Source organism: Sitophilus oryzae, unplaced genomic scaffold (genome assembly GCF_002938485.1).
Source record: "Sitophilus oryzae breed Bouriz unplaced genomic scaffold, Soryzae_2.0 scaffold_1067_pilon_pilon, whole genome shotgun sequence".
NCBI classification, from domain to species: domain Eukaryota; kingdom Metazoa; phylum Arthropoda; class Insecta; order Coleoptera; family Curculionidae; genus Sitophilus; species Sitophilus oryzae.
In genome coordinates this window covers 2,676,594-2,703,659 of record NW_022145690.1, presented here as the reverse complement: position 1 = coordinate 2,703,659, position 27,066 = coordinate 2,676,594, and the positions used below count along the sequence as shown (strand labels likewise).

Here is a 27,066-nt window from a genome sequence, read left to right as displayed (position 1 = left end):
CGTTGGAATTTGACTTTCGAAAAATCCGTTTGCCAAAAATAAGCTTTTTACGTCAAGCAGTTTAAGCAGAATCGTGGTTAAGAAATTACCTAACTTTTTGGAACACCCTGGATGATTTTTTAAAAAATTTCAAAATATGTAAAACAAACCAAATAAATTATACTTGTCCAAGCGTTTTCCCGAAAGACTAACCGTTTTTTAAATAACAAATATTGTAATATTTGAGGGGCGTTTTCACCCTCTTGGAATTTGAGATTCGACAAACCCCTCCTTATCGAATCTCTACACCCCACAGTCAATCCGTTTGCCAAAAATTAGCTTAAACGTCAAGCAGTTTAAGCAGAATCGTGATTACTCAATGGTCATATTTTATGAAACACCCTGTATAAATTTATAAAAAATCTTAAAATATGTAAAACAACAAAATAGAATATACGTGTTTAAGAGTTTTTCCGAAAAACTCACCGGTTTTTAAATAAAAAATATTTTAATATTTCAGGGATAGTTTCACCCCCTTAGAATTCGAGTTTCGAAAAATCCCTTCTTATCGAACCTCTACACCCTAAAGTCAATCTGTTTTCCAAAAATCAGCTTTGTACGTCAAGCGCTTTAAGCAGGATCGTGATTAATCAATTACCAGATTTTTCGAAACACTCTGTATACATTTTCAAAAAATCTTAAAATATGTAAAAAAACAAAATAAAATATACGTGTTTAAGCGTTTTTTCGGACACTTGACCGTTTTTTAAATAAAAAATATTGTAATATTTGAGGGGTGGTTTCACCCTCTTGGAACTGGAATTTCAAAAAATCCCTTCTTATCGAACCTCTACACCCTAGAATCAATCTGTATGCCAAAATTGAGCCTCTTACGTTGAGTGGTTTGAGCAGGATCGTGATTAATCAGTATGTCAGTCACTTAAGGATTTTATATATTAGTATATATACGAATATTCCCGTTAATTATTGGTTTGAAATAAATATCACAGTATCCTCCAATGAAAACACGAGTTACTAACTCCAAATTCTAATTCTGAGATAGCATAGAAAAAAAATAAAAAGTTATAGGGGTGAGCCACTTTTGAGTAACGTCCTGTATAATGAGACTATTATTATATAAAAATGTTAGAAAAAATTATACATTTCATGGTTAATAATAATGTAATTTACTACATACCTTACATGTACAAGAATAACAAGTTGCTGACTCCATAAAATTTAAGGGAACTATTGCGCCTTCGTTAGAACAGTGCTGTCGTTTTCCTTGTGGAAATGGAGCTGGAAATAAAAGAAATATCTCGATTAATACAATAACTCAAAAGAGTAATATTATTTTTTTTTTAAACGAAATATTGCTATAGCCTATAAAACGAATAACTTTGAATTTGGCAGTTCCCGTGGGCTTTTCTAGTGTTAATTTTATTAGATTAGCAACTTGCGGTCATGCTGACGCAATGCCGGCTCTAATAGAACAGCCTCAGAGCGAGATTTATGACGTCACGCTAGTTAGATACTACGGATTAATAAATATGTTGTAGAATACATGGAAAACATAATTATTCCTCGTATTTTTGGTTTGTATTTTAAAAATGATATAGTTTACATGAAATATACATAATATACAGTTAATAAATACAATATATATACCTATTTATAGTAATAAATACTTTGGCAGATAATCTATGAACCATACAAAGGCAGCAAATGTTTTACAATATGGCTGAAATCGTACTCCATAGTCAATGTAGATAGTTTTTGTGTTAAGAATAATAATTTTTAAAAAATATGTGGTCATCTTTTGACAAGTTTGTATTAGTTTATTAATTGCAGTAAACATTATGATATATAATTAAATTTTGTGAATGCAAATAATAATACATCACTATTAATAGATATTGAATGTTTTTTGTTAAATTAGATCGATTTTCAAACCCCAAAATTTAAAATATATCTTATATTTTACCCATTATCATATGTACCACCTATTCATTATTTGTATATTATAAAACATTTGCTGCATTTGTATGGTTCATAGTTTATTTGCCAAAATATTTATTACTATAAATAGGTATATATTATATTGTATTTATTAACTGTATATTATGGATATTTCAAGTAAACTATATCATTTTTAAAATACAAACCAAAAATACGAGGAATAATTATGTTTTCCATGTATTCTACAACATATTTATTAGTCCGTAGTATCTAACTAGCGTGACGTCATAAATCTCGCTCTTGGCTGTTCTATTAGAGACGGCATTGGTCTAATATTTAGAAATGTCAAAAGCTAATGACATTTTACTTTTGTCAATTATGACATTTCGTGTTGATTTTTGCAAGAAGAGGAAGAACTGTCACTTGTTTTATTATTTTCCTTTTCGATTTCACGAAAGAGTTACCTATCTGATTCGTTCAGGCACTCAATTTCATGAATATCAGTAACTATTTTGACAGGGGTATTTTATATTCGCCAATATGTTGGTAAAAAATAACGGTCAAAATTCAAAGTTATTCATTTTATAGACTATACAAAACAAAGCATAGGTTGCAGTTTTTTGCCATAATTGAAATTAAACACAATTTAATTAATTCCTAAATCAAAGATAATTATGTATAGTAATAATTGTATTTCAATTGGTTTATTGATAACCAAATAAAATAGAACGGATTTATCCAATCATTTTGTAATAGATACATATATGTTTAACAAAATGAATTATTAAATATACCTTGAAAAATGAGGCCACCTAATACTAATCCGTTTATTTACATTTGCAATTCTCATCTCGCTACATACTTGTGCGCAGTACTAAGCCGATCAAATCAAGCTAATAAGGTCTAAGAGCAACGTTGTTATGTTTTTTATATAACCATAATTTATAAATATTAAGTACCTAATTTCATATATTATATTGTAATACACAATTCCTAACATATGTTTTATTTTGCCCATTCCTAGAGGATGTAGCTGTCCACTCCTCAGAGGATGAACAGTTGTTGTCAGAGGAGAATGCGAAATACCCTGTCCCCCCTACAAAAAACAGGAAGATCCCCATGTATGATGAGTAATTATAACTCAAGAAAGGGTGACACAACAGATCATTAAGGTATCGATCATTAACCCCCCCCCCCTCCACACATTCTACATTTTACATTCTATGTACCAAAAGCAAACATTTTTCGAAGCATTCTAGGCCATGCCATTATAAACTGGACACACACAAAAACATTATATAACAGAAATATAATTGCAATAAACACACAAGAGATGGCTTACAAGGTTATTGCTTCCCCTTACGTTTTTTGGAATACAAGATGCAAGTTTAAGACGTTAATATGGTATATTAATTAGTTCTTATTTTCATATATCTTAGATAATAGATAGTAAGATTTTAAAAATTGGGTTACCTATTTTGTAAATGCTTTAATGATTTTGTTATAAAGCTTCAGTCAGAACATAGAAATTGCAATTAGTGGAATAAATTAGTGGTTTAAATTATATTTTATACTTTTTAGTTTACGATCATTCACATTGTCTAAAAAACACAATTAAAATTAATAGGATATCCTAGCAACAGCTTGCGGTAATCAGTGGTATCCATAGAGAAAGCCTAATATTTAGCTTATAAAACAATAAACTTTTGGTTTCTAACCACATTTTCTCTTGACGGATGATAATCAAAGGCCAAAATGACATTACTCGCAAATTTTGAAGTATAATTAGTGGAAAAGTCAAAAGTTTGTTAACTCTTTCTACTGATTGAAAATGACTACTACTAATTTTGACGTTTTTAATGCTTACATTGAAATAAGAGGAACAAACTTCTACGCTAATTGAAACCACTAATTTATTCCAGTAATTGCGAGGTTCTGAATGAAGCTTATATATTTAAACCAGTTAAAAAATATGTAAATAGCGCTCCTTACAAGTAGGGGTTCTATTGCTATCCAAATCAAATTTCTCATGTTAAAAAACTCCCAGACACCAAAAACTAATGATAACAATATAAAACAAAATAATAAAATCAATAAAAATATATTTTTATTGAACAGTAACAGTAACTAAAATAAAATTAAAGGAGTACAAACTTGACACAAAATATCACATTGTTGATTTCATATTTCCTATACAACTCTATGTAATAATTACTCAACCATTGATATCTACTATAAAGCGGTACATATCAATGGTTACAACAAAAGCAGAAAAAAAATAGATTTAAATAATTTTCTTTCATAACAATACGATACATTCTTCAATCTAGACCGCCGTTTACAAGGCTGAGAGAATTATAATTTTAAGTTATCAACATGCTATTAAAATAAATAATATTTGTCAATAACATACGATTTCCAAGAAATCTAGGAAATAAAACTGTTATTAGCATTCTTCTGTATTAAAATAGCTAACTTTGTATCGCAATACCCTACAGGTTATAAATATTAGAAAAATCAAGAGCACAATATACTACATTATTATGTTTCTTGATGTGTTTTCTATATTATGGAATGCCCCTGTTGAAAAATATAATGAATTCAAATGAAAAATAAGAATTATGTTTTGATTAAATCATACAGATTGAAACTTTTTAATTATCTGTTGATGATGCCCACATTGTTAGAGAAATGCGCCTGCAGTGTTAAATGTAATGTGTTCTAATGTATCGTGAATTAGTGTTTTATTTTTCTGTTCGCATAACAACAAAGTTTACTACTTATTACACAAACTAACTACTGACTATATTAACTACTATAATAAATAAATGAATGACCAAGGTATAATATTATGGTGGCTCACCCCTATAACTTTTTTACTTTTACAGATAAAAAAATGAGATTTGACATGTTAGTATATGACATAAATTAGGATTGATTGACGCATTCAATTGTTTTTGGTCACTTCCTGTTTCACGGGAAATGGTTACAAGTTTTTATTTTTAAACGGCACCCTCAGTATTTTTTTACTTTATTCGATAGAAAATGACATTCTGAATAGAATGACATATCCGAGGACATATCATATGTCAACTTTTGACATTCTCGCTTAATAAAAAACCATATTTTAAAATTCAATCTAGAGTGCCATGGCTATGTTAAAAACACCAATTCTTAATCAAGGAGCCTGGGAAAAATATATTGGATCGTCTAATGTTTTTAGTGTCTTGTCCTGGCCGGTTAGAAAAAATGCTCAAATCGTATTTTTATTCATATCTCAATTTTTTCAAATGGAACGAGGGTGGCTCATTAACATATTTGGAAAAAGCAATTTTTTACGAATAATTTGATACCACACACTTGGTATTTCGAGTCAAATTTTCGTTACGAACCGCAAGTTAAAATTTCAAATAAACCATATGCAAAAATGTCAAAAGTTGACATATGATATGTCATTTTATTCAGAGTGTTATTTTCTATCGAATAAAGTAAAATAATACCGAGGGTGCCATTTAAAAATCAAAAGTTGTAGTCATTTCCGGTAAAACAGGAAGTGATCGAAAACAATTGAATAAGTCAATCAATCCCAATTTATGTCATATACTGTCATTTTTTTAACTGAAAAACTAAAAAAGTTATAGAGGTGAGCCACTTTTGAGACGCACCCAGTATACATTTTAGATATACAGGTATTTTTATAGAGTATATGGCTAAAAATTAAATAAAAGAAAAACAAAATTAATGATTATCGATCGAAAACCCATGAATACAACAGAAATAGCAGGTTTCAAAGTTGCAGATCAATACATATACCTCGGCTCTTTGATCTCAAACAAAGGAGGATGTGATGCAGAAATCAAGATAAGACTGTGTATAGCACACAATTCCACGATCAAACTCAATAAAATAAGGGAAAAATTCAGCTATTTCAATTAGCAACAAACTAAAACTACTAAGAGCCCTAATTTTACCCATTGCCATTTATGCCTCTTGCAACGCAAAATCGATGCTTTTGAAATGTGGTGTTATAGACGGATGCTGCGAATACCGTACACAGCTCACCGTACAAACATTTCAATTTCGCGAACAACTGAATATCGAATATAGACTGTCAACATCAATAAATCTATCATATTTAAGATAATTTAGCCACATATCCAGGAACACCAGTGGCCTAGAGAAACTAATTGTGGAGGGAAAAGTCAACAGGAAACGTATTAGAAGATGTCCAAACCGTTGGGTGGACCAAATGAAGACGATAATAGGTCATAGTCTGTACGAGGCCAGAGAGATAATGAATGTGATATCATAATGTCACCATACTCTAAAGTAATAGGAAGGAGAAGGATTTTATATGTGTACAGGGTGGTCGGAATTAGTCTGTTACTGGATAGAGTAAAACCGACAGAGATGTCATGGGCTCGATTTCGGAGACACATTTAATGGCATAAACCGCCTGTTGATATTTTCACTGCCAACTGAGATACGGGGTCTTTTTGAATTTTTTACCATTTTGAAAATTGCCCATAACTTTTTTATTTCGCGGAATAATAAAATTCTGTAAAGACGTTCTTAAGGCACTTTTTTAAGAACAATCTAGTGGCGTAGTGAGTTTTTTTCAATGCTTGCTCTTTTTGTCAGAAATAATAAAAAATATAATTTTTTAAATGGAAATCATATTTGGCTATGAACTTAAAAAAATGCTGGCGTTTAACCATTTCTAACGATATAAAGTTATGGGTACCTATTTCTAAGAATGAGAGAAATATTAGGTTTTTCATGTTTGTATCGAAGTGTGCCTTGATTTTGTGTTGGCCAAGTTGTCTAATTATTTTTTATCGCAATTTAATATTCTATATTATTTATCTGCATAATTAAAGACTTTTGAAAAGGTAAATTAACATTCTATATTAGTTTTAGTAATTACAATTGAAATCCATACAATAAATAGTTTTCTAAAAAAACTCATCTAATATGTTCAAACTGAGCACCTCCTCGTTGAATACATAATAAACATCTTTTGCGCACCGAGTCACAGCGATTTATTAGGCAAACTGGTGTAATAAGCCCAAAAGCTTGCCTAGTAGCCTTCTGCAATTCTTCTCTCGTTCAATGGTTCTTCTCTTATATATAAGGTCTTTTAATTTCCCCCATAAAAAAGTCGAAAGAAGTTAAATCACAGGACCCAGCAGGCCAAGATATGCGGCCCCTTGTTCCAATCCGATTCTCTCTAAATTCTCCATTTAATGGCGTTTTAATTGTAATTGGCAAAACTAATATAGAATGTTGATTTATCTTTTCGAAAGTCTTTAATTTTGCAGATAAATAATACTATAGAATATTAAATTGCGATAAAAAATAATTAGGCAACTAGGTCAATAGAAAATCAAGGCCCTCTTCGATACAAAGATAAAAAACTCTAATATTTCTCTCATTCTTAGAAATAAATACCCATAACCGTATATCGTCGGAAAGAATTAAACATCAGCATTTTTTTAAGTTCATAGCCAACTATGATTTCCATTTAAATAATTATATTTTTTATTATTTATGACAAAAAGAGCAAGCATAAAAAAAACTGACTACGCCACTGGATTGTGCTTAAAAAAGTGCCTTAAGAACGTCTTTACAGAATTTTATTATTCCGCGAAATAAAAAAGTTATGGGCAATTTTCAAAATGGTAAAAAATTAAAAAAGACCCCGTATCTCAGTTGGCAGTGAAAATATCAACATGCGGTTTATGCCATTAATCATGTCTCAGAAATCGAGCCCATAACATCTACGTCGGTTTTGCTCTATCTAGTCAGGAAATATATTTTCTCTGTTACAACAGACCAATTTCGACCACCCTGTACATAAATAAACGTGAACAAATTCTGGCAATTGTATGGCCAAATTTATTCTATGATTTCTAGGACTTCAAATTCAACCATATTTTTATGTTTTTTTTTCTAATTTTCTCTAAAAGGGTATGGAAATTTGGAAAAGTAAAATCAGGATTAACCATTTTAGAACAAGCCAATATTTTTATGAAGAATGAATTTTTCTCAAATTATCAATAATAAAAATTCCTCTTTCCTTGTATATTTTTCATGTTTCTAAGAAATTATAGAAAAACAATTCTTATAAAAAATTACAATAGAATTTTAGTTAAATGTCAAAGTCAAAGCCCCGTTGATTATACATTATATAGTTAATTACAAATTAGTCTTTGGCGGTAACAAATATCATATTAACTTTTAAATCAAATCGAATGATTATTAGATAACAGCAAAACATTTCGGTTTCCAATTACATCTGAAAATATCTAAAGTATTTGGACGACCAAATAAGGAATTTGCCCGATACATCGAAAATGTTTCCGTCGAATAACAACTCCTTGCACGTGTCACTTGTATGGCACGTTATGCATTATTAATAAGGTAGTACGACACAATGGAAGCAATAAAAACCCAGTACCACACACTTCAATTTAATTAATGGTAACAGTTTTGAGATTCCGCTTCGGGAATTTAATTCGTCCGATGAAAGATAAGGAGGCGCGCGCGCTTAAGTTGATTGAAGAAAAAGAAGACTCCTCATCTGACTCGTTTTCTAAAAAACATGAGTAATTGGTTAGTTACATACGTGTAATTATCAACAGGACATCCTTCTAATATGTATGTTTAGTTTTTAATGCTAAAATAAAAATTTAGAAAGTAGTTACTGGACTTTTTCTATTTAGGTACTTCAATGCATTATTTTTTAAATAAATTAAATAAGTTATAGAATATCTGTCAAGACTGAAATAGTATATTACATACCGAGGAGTGAATAAGTGTATCATTACTGTCGAGAGATTAACTAAATCTCGATACAATAATGAAAACTTTTCTCCGAGGTTTCTATACTCTTTTATTTACAACCACATCATTAATTAAAAAATAGGTATTTTATTTTGAAAAAAAAATATGCGAAAATTTGTCGTTTTCTGTTTTGGCATTTCCATATCTATAGTTACCGGTACCAGTGGTTGTTATGGCGCAAACCAACAGCGAAACAAAAAACTAAGTGACGGTTTTGAATTTCTCGTTCGCTTTTTCGAATTTATATAGCATAGAAAGCCAGAATTTTGTCGAAAAGTTTTTATAATGAAGACTACATTAATATTGGTACTCCACCAGAACTTACAGAAGCTGCAAAAAGAGCAGAAGCCAGTTTACTTCCAGAGAAAAGTAGGGGGCGATAGGTAGCATTGAAAGTATACGAAAAATGGTGTGCCGAAAGAAATGCTATAAGAATATTGCTTCGGAGACAGTCTTGATGGCATATTTTAGCGAAATGGCAAGGCAGAAAAAGCCATCTACTCTTTGAGCTATGTACAGCATGATACGGACAATGCTAGAATTAAGGGAAAAGACTGACATATCAAAATATCACAAACTCAACAGAATATAGGTTTTTAGCCAAAGAAGTCTAGCATTTTTACCAGTCAAAACTTGGAAGATTTTCTCACGAAAGCAACTCAACAATTCCTTCCAATTAAAGTAAGGTTTTTTTTAAATGCTTTTTTTTCTGTTTTTAAATATTTCTTTTCGTTGTTTTAGGTTGCGCTTATAGTAGGTGTATGAAAGTGATGAGCTACTGAAGATGAAAACTACGCATATTGATATTTTAGATAACAAAATTTGCATAGAAATTCCCGATACAAAAACTTATAAGAGCAGATTTATGATAACTAACACAAGTTGGATAGAAATTGTGAAAGAATTTATACAGTTACGAAAAGATATTGAAAATGAGAGATTTTTTGTTCAATATCGATTACGAAAAGCTCGAAATCAACCCTTTGGATACAATTCTATATCTAAATTTCCGTACAAGATTGCTAGCTTTTTGAAACTTCCCAATGCGAAAACCTATACAGGTCATGTTTTTAGACGAACAGCGGCTACGTTGCTGGTAAATAGCGGAGCTGATATTTTACAGCTGAAGGTCTAGGGCCTAGGGGAATGGAAATCCAGTGCTGTGGCAGAGGGTTATGTGGATGCATCTGTAGCCAACCAAACTGAAACCGCAAATATGATATCTTCAACGACATCGTTTCCATCGTCTTCCTGTAGCAATTCAAACTCTTTGCCTTCTTTCGTTGATATTAGAAGACCTGGCACAAGTCAGGAGTTAAGTTTTTGCAGCAGTGAAACCTCAATGAGTGAAACACATCATCGGGACTGTCCCTTAACAATATCGATTAACGCGTACAATAACTTCAAATTTGTTTATCAAAAAAAAAAAAATGTTGCAGCTGTTAATAAGATAGAATCCTACTATGTAAAATAACATTATACATTTTCAATAATTCATCATACACAAATATCTTATTTTAAGCTATTTTACGTCAAATATTCCGTGTGGTAGAAATAAAAAAGCATCAAGTTATCATATAATAACTTATCAACATAGCAGGCATTATCAACATTACAGGCAAGCGCTGGACGGCTGGTTACCAGGTTCTTTCCCTGCATGTATATTCTTACTAGGCATATATCATAGGATTTAATACAGGATTTAGCAGCTTATTGCCCTGCAGAGTTTATACATTTTGTTGGACCTACTATGGTATCATAAAACCCTAAAATTAAGAAATCGGAGCTTATCATGTTTTCCTTCATATAGAATTACAGTGATCTTCATTTCCAACCCAACTCTTTTCTTTTTCGATTCGCCTCTTCTCTTCGCCTTCGAGCACCCTGTATAATGGTTATATTTAACACGTTGTGATATTTGGATAGGAATTATAACTATTTTTTTTTATATTCGTGACTCATTCTGCGCTTATTCTTCTCTTTAGAGATCTACTACCCTGTATGACATTAATATATTATGAACATTTAAAATACTTTGGGACCACCTGGGACTTAACTAATTGTTTTTGTATCCAATACCCCTATTTTATATTAAAAAAAAACAATAAAATATTATACCGATAGAAAAATATTACTAAAAATATTACAGCATTATATCTATTTTTAATAAATAAATATTTATATTAATAATTCAACTGTTTGCCCATTTCCTGATTTTAATTACGGAGTCACGTAAAAACACTCAATTTATAGTTGTACATATGTTGAAGCTATATCAAAAACGAGTTTTATATACATATCTATCTACTTATCGCACGAGTCCATAGTCCAAAGCAAATGCGCTAATAAGCTTTACAAAACGTGTTTTTCGTCTATTTTTTAGGGATATCTCTTTACATCTACCTGACAACTTTCTTTAGCAAAATATTAAGTTTCTTATAGCTTTTTTTAAGAGAGTTTATTATCCAAGAAATTCCATTATTTAAAAAATAAAACTATTCTATGTTTAAAATTTGTATTCGGTATTTAAAAGTAACTTATATATTACGTGGAAGAAGCTTGTTAAGAATATAAATAAACCTAACAGTAAAAAAAACAGAAGTAATTAATTCGAAAAAGGATTTTTTGAATTCCGATTTTAAGTCTAATTACAACTGGAGAAAGAAACATTTATTGCAAAACTACTTATTACAGTTGAGCGAAACGCGCGTCCAGTGTAAAAGTAAAAGTGTTTTGGTGTATTGTGGTGATTTAGTGTAATTTTATTTTGAAAACTACTTATACCTACTTTACCACGATAATCACATTTTTCTGTAATAAAAAGTATTCATCCTTTTGGATACTTTCGGTCATGAGCAAGTTAGTAATAGCATCTGAAAATACAATATTTTATAATTAAATATAATTTAAATGATTAATTTTGTGACTGCTAAATCTGGTATATCGTCAAAAATGTGTAAAATACCTTTGATTTTAGAATTCACAAACACAATAGCAATAGTTAAGGAAGTCGAGAATTCAAAAGTTGAATCACTGAAGTATTGAGATTTATTTTATTCTTTTTGCCAACATAATACCGTGTGGTCGAAAAAAAGTGTCCAGTTGACTTGGAATCAATGCCATGCCCCATATAATTTTACTTATAAATTGGCAACAAACTTCATTCCATAGCCATCGCTGACGCCATTTTTTTATAAATTAAACTTATAAAAATTATTGAAATACCAGTTACCAGATACCGCCAATTAAAATACCAGCAAAAATGTGATTTTGTCATTGTCAAATTCGATACTACATTTTTTTTGTTTAGAAGAATTTATGTGGTTAATTTTTTTCTGAATTGGAATGATCATCTATAAAAGTATTAGTTGAACTGAGAATAATATTCGCGTTGTTTATATGACTTCTCGCACTCGCAGATAATACACAATAATTCAAGGGATAATCGAAGTACTTGTAATATAAGGAACTTTATTAAACTATACTAATTAATAAAATGTCTACATAATTTCCCCTTCACAAATGATTGTAAAATTCACGCCTCAGAGTACAAAACTGTTAAGGGGAGAATCTTTAGCATTCCACGTTTTAAGTCCATAAATTTCTACCCTCCTAAACAACTCTTTCTAAGTCCTCTAAATTTCTGTATTTAATATGCCGGGTCCGGTGAACTATCCTGATACACGATTTTTGCATTTTTCTTTTTTTTTATCAAAAAGTAACCATTTTTAGTAGCAGTTTTAAACAAAAATAAATGGAGATTATGCACAGAATTTTAAAATATTTTAATTTCATTTTCGTAGTTTTTGACACATATCTGACTTTATGGAGAATTTTAATACTTGATTTAACATGACAGCGACAAAAGGAAAAGCAATGTTGCCAGGTCCACTGAATTTTCTGTTTCTGTTTTTTATTTTTATTTTGAAAAATAGCCATTTTTAATAATAAAAATGCGTTGGTAATGTGTGAATGGGAAAACTAAAAAAAACAACAGAACAGTAAAACAAAAGCAACCAAAACACGCTTACGCGTGATTTGCTGGCTTTTGTTTCGCTCTTGTTTAAACCAAAATACCAATCAAACAGATAAAAAAAGAAATAGCCAAATCAACCCAAACCAACCCTACCAAACCCTAACTAACCCATACAAAACCAACCAATACAAAACCAAACCGACCAATACCAAACCAACTCAACCCGAGCCAAACACAAACCAAAGAAATGAAAACACGCTGTAAGCTTTGTTTCGGTGGCTTCCAGCTTACAGCGTGTTTTCATTGCTAGAGCTATAACTATAGCAATTGTCTCGCCGGAGGCGGTAATTTAGCCAATTTGATAAACTAAAGTAATCTAATTCATATTAAAAAAAATTAAAACTTATGACGTCATTTTTTTCCATAAACAAAAACATGCATGAAATTCCAGATAATTTACTAGCTGATCTGACAACCATGTATCAATTCGCAATATTTGTTAAAATTCGACGTTCACTACTGTCAGCGTAAACATAGAAACCATCATAGAAACGGATATAAACAAGTCCGCGACTCTTTTGTTATCGGTTATGGAATTTGCCCTGGAATTTGCTATAAAAATCAAATAACAACATTTTTAAGAATATTTTTTATGTGAAACGTGTTTTTCCGCATCAGATTTTAGTCAAAGAATCCAAGAAGTTCATTTTTAGGTAACATAAACTTTATTTTCTAAGAAAAATCGTGTGTCAGGATAGTTCACCGAAGCCTAATATGCCCATAAAGGCGGTTTTTGAGCGTGCTCCACAAGAAGTCGTTCGGCGAAAGATCTTGTGGGCTTTTCCTACAGTATCCGCAATAAACGGAAGTCAATGTTTTCCTTTTCTTCATCATGAACATGAAGAATATTCAAGTCATTGTTATTTTCTTCTTTGAATTATTTTTGTCATCAAAATTTCGTGTGTTTAATACCTTAGTGCCTTTAGTTTCAAACATCCGGTTATTTTTTAAACTGTCGAATTATTCAGTATAGACTTTCCGGAGACGGAGCTGTGAACATATCTAATACAGCAGGAATACTATTTCAAACAAAAATGCCGTTTAACCATCGTAACTTGTACAGAAGTTGCAAAATTCCTAATTATTTTACACAAAATTACTCTGTTTGGTATCTTCAAATTTTTGTAAACAAAATGTGACATCGAATTTGACAATGACAGGATCACATTTTTGCTGGTATTTTAATTGTAACTTTCTCTGGGTCGTATTATAAATTTTACTAATTTGAAGGTAGATTTTTGCAAATAACTTTTAAATTACTATTCAAATGAAACTAAATTCTACACAAAAGTACAATTTTAACGCCTCTTCAAAAAAATCTAATACAACATTTGCATAAAATCATCTGGGGAGATAATATTTGACATTTTCAAAATTAACATGGGATTTCCTATGCCCCATGTTCCGATGCACCACACGGTACATTTGTAATTTCTATACCAGGTGGTGCATCGTCGTTGGAAACAGGAAATCCCATGCAAATTTTGAACGGTCCAAATATTGGATCCCCTGTTAATTTTACAACGATGTCGTAAATAGGGTTTTTAACCGTCTAAGTATGCTGAATACACATGCAAAATTTGAAAAATTTTGAAAAAGCCGATTTTAACTAAACTATAATTATAACAACCTACTAAATTTATTTTTTGAAGAAAAGCTATTATTTGAAGCAGTATCTGTATCTACATATATAAAATGCTAATGTTTATCTGTGTTGTCTCTACTGAAGTAACGACTTGCTCTAGGAAGTTGCTTTTTTTTACTAAAAGATAGCTAATTGGCTCTTCTAAAAACTGTCGTCGCCGGATTTTCTGTTTTTCGTTTAATTAAAAAAAATAAGAAGTATTTTTTTTTCGTTATGCCGTGGCGGATGCGCCAGGCTTCAACTAGTATTACAATAAAATTACATAAAAAAATTATTTCGAAAAGTTAATTAAAAGTCCCAAGAAAGCAGAGAGAGGTCAACAAACGTAAATTATAATATAAATTTCCAAATGCGCTATAAATAATTAGTCCGCAATCTAAGACTAATTTAATTATAGAAACAAAAAGTAACTGTGTCAAGAGGTTTAATTAACTTTACATTTATCACTTGACGAGAGCAGTTTTAATTTGAACGTTTACACACACATACGCAGGTGTGCAATATGATGGAATATATTTACATACATTTTCTATTTGACGTGATAAATTAGGTGAGTGGCTGTTCTGTTGGACAAAATTTCTACCTCTTGTGCGTTCGTTGTATTCCACATGTGATCAGGGATATCTATAATTATAATCTAGGCACTTTTAATTTTGAATATAATTGGCATAGTCGAAAAAAAACGAAAAAAATTATGTATTCGAGATCGGCTAAAGTTCCAAGGAAAATGTCCTTAACTATCATGTATCCTCTCGCTGGACAAACTTTAGTTACTTAATAAAAGTGTTTAGTAAGCTCAATATGACATCCAGTAATACCCAAAATCTTACACTTCACAACTATATACATACAGCATCAGCAGCAGATGATTAAAACTGAAAAAGTTTTAATTAAGATTAGTTTTAATCATTTGCTGGTGTTGCTAACACGGTTAGCAAAACGCGCGTCCAGTGTAAGTGTTTTGATGTACTGGTGGTAAATTAGTGTTTTTATTTTGCAGTTGTAACACCAAAGGTTAATGGGCACTTACCCCAGCATCCTTCAGGCAGAAATCTACACTATCGAAAGATGCGTACGATTTATCTTAGATAGAAACTATCGAAAACAATAGCGATCTTATCAGATAGTCAACCAGCACTAAACGCGATCAACTCAGTAACCATCAATTCGAAGTTAGTGAAATAATGCCAAGAAAAGCTGAACAAAGTAGGCAAATAAAATAAAGTCCTCCTACTGTAGGAGGCATAGAAGGGCATAGAAGGTAATGAAAAAGCAAATGATCTAGCCAGAAAAGGAGCGAACACTCCACTAACTGGATAACAACGTTATGTTTTCCAAGTGGAAACTAACTAAAAGCGGAACTGCAGAACCTGGAATACTCCATCTGTAACCTGGAATGGGAGTTACAGATCTAAGACACTCGAAAAAGTTCCTCAGAACTTACGACCGGGAAAGATCAAAGATTTTCCTTGATTTAAGTAAAAACAATCTCCGAATTGTCACGGGGATTCTAACAGGACACTGTCTGCTCAACGAACACCTCAGTAGGCTGAAGCTGAGAAACAACGGCGAATGCAGATTCTGCAGGGAAAATCTGGAAACACCAGAACACATCACTGCGTGCGCCGAGGCGACGACTGTTCGTGCCATGAACTTTGGTACGGCTGATGTCGAGGATTGAGAGCTGGCCTCTGTGGAGTCGTCTGAGGTACTGGCTTTTGTTAAAGCCCTGAACCAGTATGATGAGTAATAACTCGTTATAATTCAAGAAAGGGGAACACACAACAGAAAGTAAGGTCGCGGTGATTAACTCCCTCCTAAACATTCTACATTCTAACACCAAAGGTTCTATCCTCCCAACTGTAATCGTTGTTAATCCTATAAAATATACCTTTTGAAGAGAACATGTGAACAAAAAAATTGTTGATCAAGACAAACATAAGGTAAAATTTAATTTCTATTCCAATCTCCCATTGGTTTGAGTAAAACTAACTGCCTAATTAAAATTTTAAATCCTCACGTAAAAGATACAAACATAAGAATCACTAATTATTTGTAATCAACAATAATACTGTTTTAGGAAGTCTGTAGTCGTATAATAAAGCAAGTTATATAATATTACGGGATCTCCTAAAGGATTATTTATGAGATAAATGGAGAAAATGGCGAGCACGAGCCATTTTGTCAATCTCACGTATCGAGTAAGAGCGAGTTTTCTTAACGGGCTGCCCCCTGGAGAGTAATACCTTCTTCAATTGCGCTATCAGCTAAAAAGGGCATAATTGGAGTCAATTTAGCAAACTAAATCGTCGTTCGGGATGTATTGTTTACAGGAAAGTCAGTCACCCAATAAAGTTTTATCGTTACTACAAAAAAGTTGTTTGGAAAAATACAAATAAACAAAATTCCTTAAAACAAGGAAAATATTGGCGAGCAAATATTATGAGCAAATAATTTTGGTCTTGGTTTTAGACCCACCCACCACGCCAATTGATGGTTATCAACTGGCGTGGTGAATATTTGTACCGCTTATGGCGTGCTTATTTTTTTTCAGTTAAAAATAGATGATGAAGAGATTTTATAAAAAGCTTGTTATTTTAACACTGTTTACAATATATTCAAACTTGTGAACAAACAATTTCATCAATATTCAACAAATTAATAAGAACGGACACAAAAATAAATTAAAACGCATTTTTTAGGAGTTTTTGACAACAGAAATATAACTTGGCTAAGAAACCCATAGAAATTAAAAACATATACAGGGTTGTTCACCACATACGACACGGAGTATTGTAGCTAAACGATGAGATTTTTACAAATTGTAAGTTTGGGGTTCGTTGAAGGACTATTACAGCTACAATTTAAAAATATTTTTGCAAGATACAGAGTGTCCCAAATAAATAAAAAATATCAAAGTTGTATTTTTTTAAATGGAACACTCTGTATATTATTACATTTTTAGTTTCTACGATTAAAATAAAGGTAAATTTGATTAAGGTTTATTATACTTAAACCTTACCGTTTTTGAAATATTTTCAATTTTGTGAAATTGCAGTAAAAATTTTAAAGCTTCATTTCTCCAAGCGTATCAATGTTTTTAATACTAAATATTTAATGAAGTTTATTTATTGATCAGTTATTATGTTGCAATAATAAAAATAATACTACCTTATACAGAGTGTCTAAAAATTTATTTTAAATAATTATTATTTATAACTATATTGATATATATAGAAAAGAAAGAGATGTGGCTTTCTTTTCTGGTATTGATTATTCAATTTTCTCTCTTCTATAAGTAAGATATTCAGAATAGGAGTTATGGTTACTCTTCGGAGAAAAATCAATGTCTCAATGATTTTCATCTCATTTAAGCCTCGTTAAGTTGATCAAACTACTCAATTAACGCTTCCTCAAAATTAGCGTCCCAGTTAGGCACACTTTTTAGACTACCCACCATCCTAATAATGAAACATTCTTGGCGTGGTGGTGCCACAAAAACCCCAATGAAACAACTTTAGCCCCCACTGGTAGGAACAATACTTGATAAAATCAAGTGCACCTTTAACAGTTGCATATCCCTAAGGTAAATGGCGCGGTGAGGCCTAATTCTTACACGTAAACATTTAACAGAGGTTTAAATAGTGCTTGGGATCTAACCTAACCTAACCTAACCTCCATGGTCTTAGACTTGCAGTCTAATAACTAGTCTAGATCTAGGTTTTGCAGGGTCCAGACTTGGACTTGGTTTTTCAAGCCTTGCACTTTTATGATAGATTTTTGATAGAAGCACTGTCCAATATTAGGTACTAGTACTACTACTTTTTGGGAGGTAGATTGGTTACACATTAAGGCGAAGCAGCAACAAGATCGCTGGCAGAGCTATTGAGTGGAACCCACAAGGCAGTAGAAGAACTAGTCATTCAGGACATAGTACGTAGCAAAAAAAATGAAAAAGGAGATTGAAACAGTAAACCGATCAAGGTGAGATGTTAAATCAAATTTCGAACAACCGAACCCGCCGGAGAGCATTTACTAAAGTTCTATGCTCCTTCTTCTTCTTAAGGTGCCGTGCAGATTCCTGCGTAGGCGTTCATCTTTTTCTCCCTCATCAGATGGTTCTATTAATTGCAGCGACTTGGAGTACTTGGAAGTCCTATATGCCTGTCCAATGACGAATATTTCTCAGCCAGGATAGCTTCCTTCGGCCTATTGCCCCTTTGCCCCCCTCTATTTTACCCTGGAGAATCAGACACTGAAAGTGATAGCGTTCTCCACGTAATATGTGTCCCAAATAGGCTATTTTCCTCTTCTTGATGATTTCGAAGAGTTCACGTTGTTCTAGACCAGCTCTTTCTATGCTCCACATAGGAGCAAAGGACAAAATAAATAAATATTCATATATTTATTTCTTCAAAATCCCTATTTTCCATAAAATCATTAGGTATTTTTTTTAAACATATTCTCTTTCTATCTATAAATTAAAATAGATTGACGTGAAAAAAATTATGTGTGAGTACGAATTTTTTGTACCAAACAAAATACCTACTAAATTCATGACATTAACTGCCCTAAGACATTTTAATTGCGTTACAAAACTTGTATTAATAAAAACATACCTACTCATTTAATTTAAATATTCAAATAAACGTAATTTCTAGAAATTCTTTATATTATATAAACAGAAAGAATATACTAAAAGCATGCCGACTTGAATGAAATTTCAAACTAGAACTCCAAACGTGACTGCAATATCAACAAGACGTCAAATTGTTGCCAAGTCGTTTTCTTCGATTTTCGTTAAAACGGCCAATTCTCAACTTATTCCTACAAAGTTTATGCGCATAATTTCTAGTTCACAATAATTCGCGAATGATAATACTCGTCAAGAATCCTTACGAACCGAACGACATTTAAGACTACTACGTACGTACCTGAATACAGATTTTACCTTGAAAATCGAGATCTCTATCTATTCAGTAAAAGTACGATTCTACTCGGAATCCAGTATTTGATTTTACGGGGTGCGGCAGTGAAAAAAAAAATCGCATCAAGAATAAATAATAAATATTCAGTAATACTTGGGATTTTTTAAATAACAACTTCAAAATATTATTTCGACAAAACCTTATGTGAATTTTAATAAAAAACAAGAAATGCACCTGCAAGATATTTATAACATTTAAAAAATACTACCTTATTTTGACTTGGACAAAGTATATTATATTAAAAGTAGGGATATTGTTAAAGATCTTGAAGCTCTCTTAAAAGAAGATTCTCTTGGCGGATAACGCGCTGAACTGGACCATAAAACCAATATCCTTTTTTCTCATGAAGAGTCAGGCAGAGAAAATGAGGTAGTATCTCTGTGTATTCAAAACCACACAATCTAACCTCAAAAAAAACGCGGCGGCGGCGACGTAGTCATTTACTAACTTGGTAAACGGGGAAAAGGAAAAACCGGCAAGGTTGAAAGACCACCATCTTCACAGTCTTCACGAGTCTCCCAAAGAAAAATTAAGCTAGTCCAGAGAGAACGAAAGATTCTAAACGAAGCAAGTCAAGCAGATCGTTTTCTGTGAGGAATATCTCTGTAGAGAAGGAACGGCATCCTGTCGAAAGGAGGTTTGAAAGAAAAATCAAAATTAAAATTAAGAATCCTTCTAACTACGAGAAGGACGAGAAAAGCAGACATGAAAAGAGACATGAGGCGAAGAGGAATGTGAAAGTTGAAAGAAGTGTTGAGGTGGAAAATCAGTCGAAGGTCGAAGAAGATGATGATAATGATTTTGAAACTGAGATTATTATAGAACATGATGAGGACGAAGTAGAGAATAACGTTAAAGATGATGGTAAGTAATTTTAATTGTTCAAACAATTAATACAGAGAAATCATTAAAAGTTCACGTTCATGTCATCAAAAACGTCGAAACTATCACCAAATTAAATTTCTAATAAAAATAATCGTTACTTAGAGGGCACTTTTTTCTCTGTAGCATCAAGTAACAATAAAAAAAGAAGGGCATCATGGACAGGAATATGTGGCCGGCCGTAGAGCAAGCAGTAGTGTGTCGATCTTCTGTGCGAGAGGTACTGGGTTCGATCCCAGCCAGTATGGTTTGCCACTTTATTTATTTAAATAAAAATATTACTTTATGCAAATAGAGCGACCAGCGAGCCGCCACCTCAAGGAAGGCAATGGCAAACCACTTTGAGTATATTTGCCTTATACAGCCTCTCAAATAGTGCCGTTCGAATTCGCTAATAAACTGTAGGTCCCGTGTACTTGTGAAACACTGATGACACACATCACATGTACATGCGAGAGGTAACCGACGCTCTGTATAGAGTATGGCACTGTAAGAAGGAAATGAACATAAATATGATCAGACGATGATGCTCAACATGCCTTTTTATAAGCATCCTTGAAAATTAAGAACTATATCTTTTTATCTCTTCCTAAGAATTGAGGCTGTCATGGCGAAGCCGTAACGGCTTAAATTACTAGATTCCAGAAACCTCTTACCCAGGCCTTTGCCCAGACGTAGTAGTGTCAAAGGTAGTGTGTTTCTTTTAGGAGACTAGTTATACAGGCTTAAGCTTGATTTTCATGCATCCGTTATACGTTGATACTGAATTTAAGCTAACCTTAATAAAAATATAAGTAAAACAGCAAAATCGTTATGGAAACGAAAATATAAAATGACACCAACGTATATCCGATAAACGGAAGCATGAAAATGCAGTAAATTTATAAACTGCGTTATTTTCTAACCAATCAAAGTCTTTAAATTCTACCAATAAAATTAATATAGTATCAACGTATCGTCGGACAACGGATGCATAAAAATCAAGCTTTACTTGTACTACTATATACAGTGACGTATATGACATATAGACAGTGAGGTATATGATAGCGCGGTTGCTTCACAAGTTCCTGGGGAATATAATAACAACATTAACAATAATTCAATTTGAGGCATCACGTTCAGTCATCCTATATATTGGTATTAGGACAAACAAGTATGTTTTAGTAGTTTCTTAAAAAAAATGCAAAATACCAAAACACCCTATAGCTAGTAAATAATTACCCTAAGTTGACGAAAACCACATAAAGCCTGCAGAAGCAACCTGTAGAAAATAAAGACATATCTCACAATTATCCTACAAGCGAGCTTACAAGTATAGAGAGTCCATTCTGTTAGTTTATAAACTAGCTAGCAATCTTGCTATATTAAATCATAAATGACACTGAAATGAATGAATAAATGTTATTAAACAAACTAACTAAAATAACTGGTTAAGCAAAGTTTGGTTCTAGCAAATTCGTTGGCTCCACCACTGTACTGTGTGAAGACTGTATGTATTTTATGAAGAAGTGATGGCATTAACTTTCCAATGTCCGATACAAAGTTCCTACAATTATTTCTGGAGAGTTTAGGAAGTTTCTAGTTTTCAGTTACCAGTGAGTCTGCGATGCCTTATTTCATATTAATATCCATACTGTTTGGTCCATTCATTTTGAAGTATATTAACAAACACTTTTTTGGGAATCGACTGCAGTTGAAGTTTCTTTAATATTCTGAAGAACTCATTAGCCATTTTTAAGTTTCATTAGTTTCTCAGGAGCCTCAGTTCAGTGTTTCAGGACCTCCTGTCTTCTTTCTTTCTTTACCAGGAATTCATATAAAGTTTATATTGTCGTTTTTTTTTCAATAAGTGGATATACAAGAGTTCTCATTACGCAAGTCAAAGGTAAAATAATAATAATCGCCCCCGTATATAGCGTTTAACGCCTTGGGAGTAGCAAGGTACAGCTTGCCATGCTAGAGCCGTTCGGTATACAAGGAAGGTAATGTGGCTAGCACTACGCTTCAACCGCCTATTATTACCTCAGGATTGTGAATCCCAAGTACTCATTTAAGGTGAGTTGACCTAGGTACCCAAACTATTTTTATTTTAATAAAAATAGTCGGCTGATGAAATGCCAGGTGTAGGATTCGAACCCACTACCTTGAGATTGGTAGATGAGAGCCTGTACCTCTACGCCACCGAGTACTATCGCAAGTCAAAGGTCAAGGTTTTAATAAAAAAAAATTATTTGTAGTGTCAGTTCAAATATTAGTCAGTACAAAGGTATTAAAACACACTGTGTTTTAATACCTTTGTATCAGTCACACCTGGAACTTCTCATACACCTTTATTACAGAAAATCTTCACATATATTCTACTCATATTTCCCGATCTATTTCCAACGTGGCGGAATCTCCTTGGGCCGACCGATACAATGTTTTATGAAATCTCACATAAATTTACATTAGTGCCGTGGAATAATAAACAGCCTTAAACGTGTGGCCGGCTGAAACAATTTCAAGTCTGGCGTAATGCGAAATGTGCTCGCGTAAACCCAACACACGAAAATTAAAAATAGCTTAAGAGGGGGAGTACTTTATAAATTGATCCGATGAAATCTGGTTTTATTGGATATTGGCATAGGCGAATCGATTCGTTTGGCAGTACCGCGCGGTTTATGTTATTCTAAGCGATTTAATTTACTTCAGAAATAACAAAGCGATGTCTTCTTAGCAGAAAGAGGAGTTTGAAAAGTAAATTCGCAAATGAAGTTGTTTCAGTAAAGTTGAATCTGTTTTGTACGATGATTAAAAGTAATAATAACGTCTCATTTTTAAGATATTGATTTTTATTCTTATATCGTATTCATAATCATCATAATCATGGCCAATATCATAACTATCAACATGATCATCTTCATGTTCATCATCTGAAGCATTATCATCATCAAATTCAGATTTACCGTTAACTAATGATGATCACCACCTGTGAGCATGTGTGGTATGTCGTAAAATTGTTTTTTTTTTTTGGCAAACATAATGTTTATACAAGGTAATTCAAATTGGATCCCAACCACTGGGATCTCGAAAAAAAAGTTTAAATTAGAGCAAATTTGTGCATTAACGTGCCTAATATATATGTCCTTTAGAAACATTTAAAATTCCGAGTAGTTCCGGAGATATTCGACGAAAGACGAAAATCAAAGATATCGATTTTATTTTCTGATGTTTTTTGACAATGTATCCTAAAACTAAAAAAAACAATTTCATTGCCATTTTTATCCAGCTACACAACAGGGTTTTCAGATTTGTCATCCGACGTTTCGTCCTTTGACCACCATCATCAACTTTGCGATTGTACCACCAAGTTATACCTAATGGCGTTTAGGGCACAGTTTCTTGGAGGGACTAGAGGAAGCAGCAGAAGCCAACATCAGCGAAATCGATAATTTTACAAAGAGTTGGAAATGCTTTAAAGCAAAGAAAGAATGAGAGGAAGGTTTGGTATTCAATAATACAGGGGTATCGCAATGGGCCCAAGGCCTCCGAGTGAGGTATTAAACAGGATTCCAAACTCCAGCAACCTAACCTAACCTATACGTAATGGCTTTGAAACGTCAATAATTTGTAAAAATCGTTTTTTAATAGGCGGCTTGGATTGAAGACAAATGCGATATGTTAAAAGTTTATTACAAATTTGACAGAAATAAAGCAAAAATAGTATGTGTTTAAAGTTTGAGTTTGGATTGAAAATCATAAAAAAGAAAGAAACATTATACTAAAATATTCAGTAATTCGGATTCTTCACTAATTCCGCAGTAGCTGTTTCGATATATGTCTAGATAATCGAAGGTTTATTGCATAAATATAAATTACTCTTAATATACAAAAAAAATGTTCTACTATTATACTATACTTATTATCCTACTTATTATAACGTATAGAGTAAACTACACAGTTTACTCCATACGTCATAATAATTTTATGAGATCAAACGTTACTATAAAATTATCCAAATTAATAATGCCTTTCTTTAAGAAGGGGAAACTTCAATCATATCAATATTAATTACTGTTATTTAGTAAATACAACTGCTAAAAAATGGCTCGAATAATGGTTATTGTGCAAATTTGCTTTATCTTTAGCAGATATTGAGGCGGATATCGTCTTTGAAACTAAAATGTCCGTATATCAAAAAACAAATGTTTAAGCCGATAAAGGAAAAACGCCTTCGCATCATATCTCCGATTTTTTTATCATATTTGTGTCATCCCTTTCCGAAATATTTGCATAAGATAGAGATATTTGACATATTCGATATGATTATCTACAATCGAATATTGCAAATATAAGTAAAATACAATTTTCAGGTATTTTAATCAGCAAATAAATAATGATTAAAAAAATAATATACCTAGATATCAAACAATTTACTATAATAATAATATCACTTATAAATACATAATATGACTCATAAATACAATAACAAACGTAGAAATTGCGATTTTTGCAAATTGTTTATTTAAAAAAAAATAAGTTTTTATTGGTAACTATAATTAAGTAAGAAAGTTAACACAAAATGAGAAATTTGTTAACGCAATTTCGAAATGAAACATAATCTACATTTGATAGTATCGAAATGTACTCTACGATCCTTTATTCTCATCATTCTCTCAGAATAGAAAAAAATATTGTTGAATATTACACAAAATATTATAAAAAAATTGCATTTCTCTTCTAATAATCCTAATTATAAACAATTTGTCACATTTTTGCTATAGACCAATTTTGTTAGTTTAATGTCATATTCAAAACCTATAATAATATATTAAAAATAAATGGCGCCTAACTTTATTTCCATAATCTATTCATAAATCCTCCTTCATATTTCTGAATTATACAGACCGCTGAATATAAATATAAACGACAAAATTAGTAAACTACTAATAACACTCCAGTCGCCTCCATGGACATAAACTTGTACAAATTACAATATTATTTTCCTGTGTGGTGGCCATCAGAAAACAAAAGAAATAACGTATAATAGATGCGTATTTTTTTAAATTTCCCACGCCTATGGTAATATAAACTGTCATAAAATCCGAGTATCATATTTAAATGCGTAACTTGGAAAAAGTGTATTTCTATAAATTTCGTCTTATAATATTATACCAAAAGATATAAATGTATGTATCATTGGCTTGATTAATATACAACCTTAACCTTTTCTTTTCAGTAGCAAGATTGTATGATTACTACTTTATTTTTCCTTTTTGGATATTCAAAAATTAAAGATTTATTGTTATCTTCACCAAAATTCTAGAATGTAGATGTTTTAATCTACTAGAATTAATTCTAGATTGTAGATGGTTATCACTGCGACCTTAAAGATCTATTGTGTGCCCCTTCCTTGAGTTATAACTCATCATACAGTCTATAACACATCATATTTGATGATTTGCCTGTTGTAGGGGGGACATGGTATTTTCCATCCTACTCTGACAACAGATGCTCTTCATCCGAGGGTATACACCCTCCCAGAGTTAGGATTTGGTACTCTGGCTGAGGTACCCGTGGGGTGGAGGCTGGAAGATATGTCTCTATTTTCTCAACCTCTTTAAGTTGGTCTCTCCTTAGACCTGATACCGGTGTTGTCCCGAATCTATCATAGAGGATATATCCCTCTTTCTCTATTGCCTCCTTGGTTTTGGGGTAAATTCCTATTATGAGGATCTGACCATGGCCCTCCTCTCTCGAGTTGATGACTCGCCAACTCAATGTCCTTACATTGGAGTTGTGAGTCAGGATAACGCTCAAGGGGTGGGTGGTGTCTTTGCCCTTGCTCCTCGGTAGAAAGGCCGTGATGGTCGTCCCTTTTGGAATGTTTTCTCCCATCACTGTAACCAGCCCGGCCCTTAAGCATAGGTGCCGTTTCCACAAACCAATCCGCCTATTCTTGAAATAAACAATCTATGAGGAGCATGGCCACCCGAAAGTGTATCCCCTCAAAACGCAGCTGATCCATATTTTGTGGACCGTTGAGTTGCAATTCGCTCGCTACTATTTCGTCTAGTATCGTTTCTTCCAGAGCCGTTCGCTGATCGGTGATCAGTGAAATCTCTGGGAAATTCTTTGGCAGCACCGTTATTTTCACTTGTCCAGCAATAGCGGCAAAGCTGGTGATACGTCCCTGCTTGTTTCTCGACGTTGGACGACTTTCCATCCTGGCTTTTTTCTCTCCTTGCATAACTCAATTTTTTCAAACGGAACCAAGCATATTATGGCATATTTGGAAAAATCATATTTTTACGAATAACTTGGTACCACACACTTGGTATTTCAATTGTCAATTTCGAGCCAAATTGTCGTTATATTTATGGCGCTCTAAATTGAAATTTAAAATGCTATTTTTTTTTATTTGGAAATGTCAAAAATTTATATATATATGTTATGTCATTCTATTCAGAATGTCTTTTTTTATCAACCGAAGTAAAAAAATACCGAGTATGTCTTTTTTTAGAAATCAAAAGATGTTGTCATTACCCATCGGTAATAACAACGTATCTATCGTCACTTGATGTTTCATCAAACATCAAGTGACCAAAAACAATTGAATAAGTAAATCAATCCAATAAATACCAAATTTCATTTTTTTTATCTGAAAAAATAAAAAAGTTATAGGGGTGAGCCACTTTTGAGAAAAACCCGGTAAATTGGTAAATTTTCGGAGGATAAAACATTAGGGAAAT

General features: G+C 32.3%; 1 protein-coding gene across 1 annotated transcript in view; it reads right to left on the bottom strand.

Moving 5' to 3' along the window:
- The window catches only part of LOC115879914 (BMP-binding endothelial regulator protein-like), a 279,965-nt gene that overhangs the window by 46,201 nt on the left and 206,698 nt on the right, over positions 1-27,066 (bottom strand). Inside the window, exon 4 of the mRNA XM_030896970.1 lies at positions 1,178-1,278. Within this exon, the coding sequence (XP_030752830.1) occupies positions 1,178-1,278 (101 nt within the window). The remainder of the gene's footprint in view (positions 1-1,177; positions 1,279-27,066) is intronic.